The sequence below is a fragment of the Nannospalax galili genome, unplaced genomic scaffold, assembly GCF_000622305.1.
Source record: "Nannospalax galili isolate Female #2095 unplaced genomic scaffold, S.galili_v1.0 scaffold220, whole genome shotgun sequence".
In the NCBI taxonomy this organism is placed as follows: domain Eukaryota; kingdom Metazoa; phylum Chordata; class Mammalia; order Rodentia; family Spalacidae; genus Nannospalax; species Nannospalax galili.
Window position 1 is genome coordinate 961624 of NW_008347891.1, and position 3905 is coordinate 965528.

Sequence of the window (3905 nt, forward strand, 5' to 3'; positions counted from 1 at the left end):
GAATGCCAACGGTGACTATGGCCGTGGCACCGTCTGATATGGTGGCTCTGAGCCTCGGCACAGGGCTAGGCACTGGGTACTCATTCCTTTGTAAATTAATAAATGCACATAAAGATATGTTATATGGTTCACTTGATAGTGCAGGAGACCCAGAGGGAATTTGGGCGACAAGTGTCCATTTGCTTGTCGTTGTAGCAAAGTATCACAATAAGACCTGTGATCATAATGACCTAAGCCAGAAAAGGAAGACCAGACTGGTGGTTATGGAGTTAGACAGCTGAGCTGCACAAGCTCTGTGCAGGGACCAATGTGTGAATCTCCCGCCCACATCAAAGAAGGGAGCACCCAGGTCTCATCAGTTTGCATGGATGTGGAGGGAAGGGAAACGGAGAGGCTAGCCTCAAAAGCTGTCAGCATCAAACATGCATGGAGTTGTCCATCTCTTCAGAACAATCACAGGGAGGTAGTTTGAAGATGAAGAAACTGAACCCCACTTGTCTCTAATGACCTGTCATCGCAGATTTAACCAGAGCAGCTCGACTTCAAATCTGACAACCCACAATTCCAAGCTCCTGTAAACTCCCATCACTCCATTCACACAAGAAGTGAGCACCAGAAAAGCTGAAAGCAGCTGATTAGTGGTTTACGGGTACATTTTACATTTTTCCACACAAAATGAAACATGGGGGCTAGGTTCTAATGTTGTTATTGTTAGCAATACAACCCGTGATACTGTTTAAAAGTCTCTTCACATACAGGTAAAACTCCACTTCCAGCTTATGTCATGGGCATAGGGTTCCCATGAAGCACTAGCTGTTAACCAGCCCTTACCAGTCACTAAGCATTTGTAAAATTCTGGTTTGATGTGGGGTTTTGTTTTGGTTTGGTTTGGGTTTTGGCTTTTTTGAGACATGGTCAGGCTGGCTTTGAATTTGCCATGTAGCCAAGGATGACCTTGAACTTCTCATCCTCCTGCCTTTCCTGATTCTCCTCCCATGTGCAGTGATAAAAACATGCACCCCCATGTCCAGCATGTATTTGGAGGTTTCTGTTTTGTTTTCTTTTTCTCTGTCAAGGTTGCCTTTTGTGTATTGTTTTCTGTTCCATAAAAAAAATAGAGTAATGAGTCTTGCTGTGAGCTCATGAAAGATTGCATTAAAATCACAAGGAACCTATTTTTTATGAGTTATGGAGCTCTGAATCATCTCAGTAAGTTCTTCTGAGTAACTAAGTCCGATCAAGTTCCTAATTTGCTCAGCTTTCCTGTTAAAATCACAAAATTACAGATGCTTCACTCTCCCCACTCAGAACTCAGAGCATCCAGTGTTGCTTCTCCTGGGATGGGAAGGCTCACACCACTAAGCCTGCCTTGAGAGGGAGCCCTAAGAACGCCCAGGTATGTTCTGAACCAAATGATGCTGTAATATTGATGACCCTTCTGAATAAGTTACCTTATATATCAAGTCACCATTTAGGACAAATCAAAATGTCTTTATTTCTCTGTTCATCATCTTTGGGGAGTAATAAATTAGAGCTCTTTCTGTTTCTTGACGATTTGCTACATCTATATTTAGACACACACACACACACACACACACACACACACACACACTCAGAGTTGTGTTAAATGTCCAATGCCTGATTATCTTTCTCTTTTACCTAAACTGATAGATATTGATCTTTCTTCCCCATCTACTCCCAAGAGACCCTGAGTTCAAATCACCTAAAAGAAGAAATTCAGGCATTTAAATAGAACAGCAGTGTGACAGAAGCAGCTGGACACTCAGTTCTTCAGGAAAGGTCACCATCCACCAGAATAGAAAATTAGTCGGCATCCATTCCCTGATTTCGATCTGCTGTTCTCATTTTTGTGAAAGCAAGAGGTTGTCCCAATGATTCTAAAAGCTCCACTGGGCATTTCCCACAAAAGTGGTGGTGTCTCAAACCTGCCCCTGATGTGCACATCAAACAATTCCTTATCATCAGTATCACCATTAACATCACCATCATCGCTACCACCATCATCATCACCATCTCATCTCCCTTGAGGGAATTAACACTTAACTGAAAACCAGTTAACAAAGAGGAAGAACACAGCACTGAAAAAAGAGAAAAGATTCAGGCTCCAATTTTTGCCACTACAGGGAAAAAAAAAAAGTCTGTAGGTAACAAGCCAAAATTCTGTCTGCCAAGGTCAAGTTATTTGGTCCCACTCCCCTCTATTTAAAAAATTTAAACCTATCATTGGAAAGGGTGTTTTCCTCATTTGAAAGAAAAGCTTCTCGGAGCATTCTTAAAGTAATTCTTCAATCGTATCAATTTATATGAAACAAACTCCTCCGCCCTAAACGGAAGAAAGAAAGACACATATGAGATAAGCCTGGTGTTCACGTGGCTGTATCCAGCCGGTTCAGATGAAGGCTTTTTTCATCCTTACCCTAGAATAGACTTTCGGATCCGCAACCGGCACACGAGGCACTACCAAATTGGCCCATTGAAAATGTTCGTAGATTTCCCTGAGCTTTCACGTACTTTAAAAGCCCAGTTTATCTTCTGCCAGATCCCTCTTGGAAATCTCCTGTTCAAGGACAGCGGCTGGCCACCTCCCATCCCTCACAGCTTCCAGGAGACTACCCAGTGCCCTGCTAGCTTCTTGGCTGCCCCAGCAGGAGCTTCCTGCCGGAAGGGCGACAGGGCAAGCCCCAGTGTGATGCCCCTTAAATGTCTCCGCCTGTTCTATCACCGCTACCACCCCAGCTCAGAAAGGACCGGCCCGGGGAGTCAGCTGCCCGCTCAGCCTCTGGCTGCCTTAGGAGTGGCAGATGGCACAGGATCAGCCATCACCTGCCTCCCACCTTGGATACACGCCGGGGCCGGTGGGATCCGGAGCAGAGGCCAACTGGACAGTGAACACCCCAGAGGGGACACTAGCCTCTGGCTCCTCTGCACTGCCAAGGCGGATATTGAGAAGGTGCTTCAGTCGAGCCTGGCTGAGCTGGGGCCAGGAGGGGTGGCCACTTGGCCCACGGCAGCTCCGAGAGTCCGGTGGCTGCCAGGCCCGGGAGTGACACACCCCGAGAGCCCTAGCCGGCTTTGCCAGGGAAATGGGGTGAGCAGCCAAGCCGCACCTGAAGGGTCAGCCCAGGGTCCGCATCTACCAACCCCTTCCTAAAGTGTCAGAGGCTAGTGTGGAGAGTGCTGGAACCTCCGCGGCCCGAGAGAGACCCCAGGCTGCGGGACCCCAGCTGTGGTGTCCACTCACCTGGCAGTCAGTGCCCGAGACCCCAGCCGGGCAGGTGCAGCTGTAGCCGGGCTCCGCGGCTGGAAGCTCCTGGCCGGCCACGGAACGAGGGGTGCACACGCCCCCGTTCCGACAGGGCTGCGCCGCGCACGGTCCAGGCGCAGGCAGGGGCGCGGCGGGCACCGGGCTGGCCAGGCAGCCGTGGGGCCCAGCGGCCAGCAGCAGCAGCGGCAGCAGGGCCAGCGCGGGCAGCAGCTGGGCACCGGGCTCCTGGGCGCGGCGGAGAGGCATGACCGGCCGGGAGGGCGCAGGAGCCGGAGCCGGAGCCGGAGCCGGGCGCTGTGGCAGTGGTGATGGCGGTGGCTACTGGGGCAGCTCGGTGGGACCCGAAGCCTCCTGCAGCTGCGGGAGCCTTGGTTCCCCGGGCAACCGCGGGCGGGGCCGGAGGGGCGGGGCCGATGGGGGCGGGGCCCGCGGAGGCGGGGCGCCTGGCGGGCGGACCTGAGCGGGAACCTTCTGCAGGGAGTTGGGTCAAGAGTTGCAGGAAGGTCGTCCTCGGCTCTCAGACCCGAGGGTCAGAGTCTTGGTGAGACCTAGAAGAGAACCCTGGGCTCCGAGGTCGGGGCGCGAGCCTGGACCGGGATGCGAGGCAATGCTCCGGCAG

At 51.5% G+C, this 3905-nt stretch overlaps 1 protein-coding gene across 1 annotated transcript in view; it reads right to left on the bottom strand.

Moving 5' to 3' along the window:
* Dner (delta/notch like EGF repeat containing) overlaps positions 1–3632 on the bottom strand; it is a 384891-nt gene extending 381259 nt beyond the window's left edge. The window contains exon 1 of the mRNA XM_008844457.3: positions 3263–3632. Within this exon, the coding sequence (XP_008842679.1) occupies positions 3263–3532 (270 nt within the window). The 5' untranslated portion in view covers positions 3533–3632. The remainder of the gene's footprint in view (positions 1–3262) is intronic.
* Between the last annotated feature and the right edge of the window lie 273 nt (positions 3633–3905).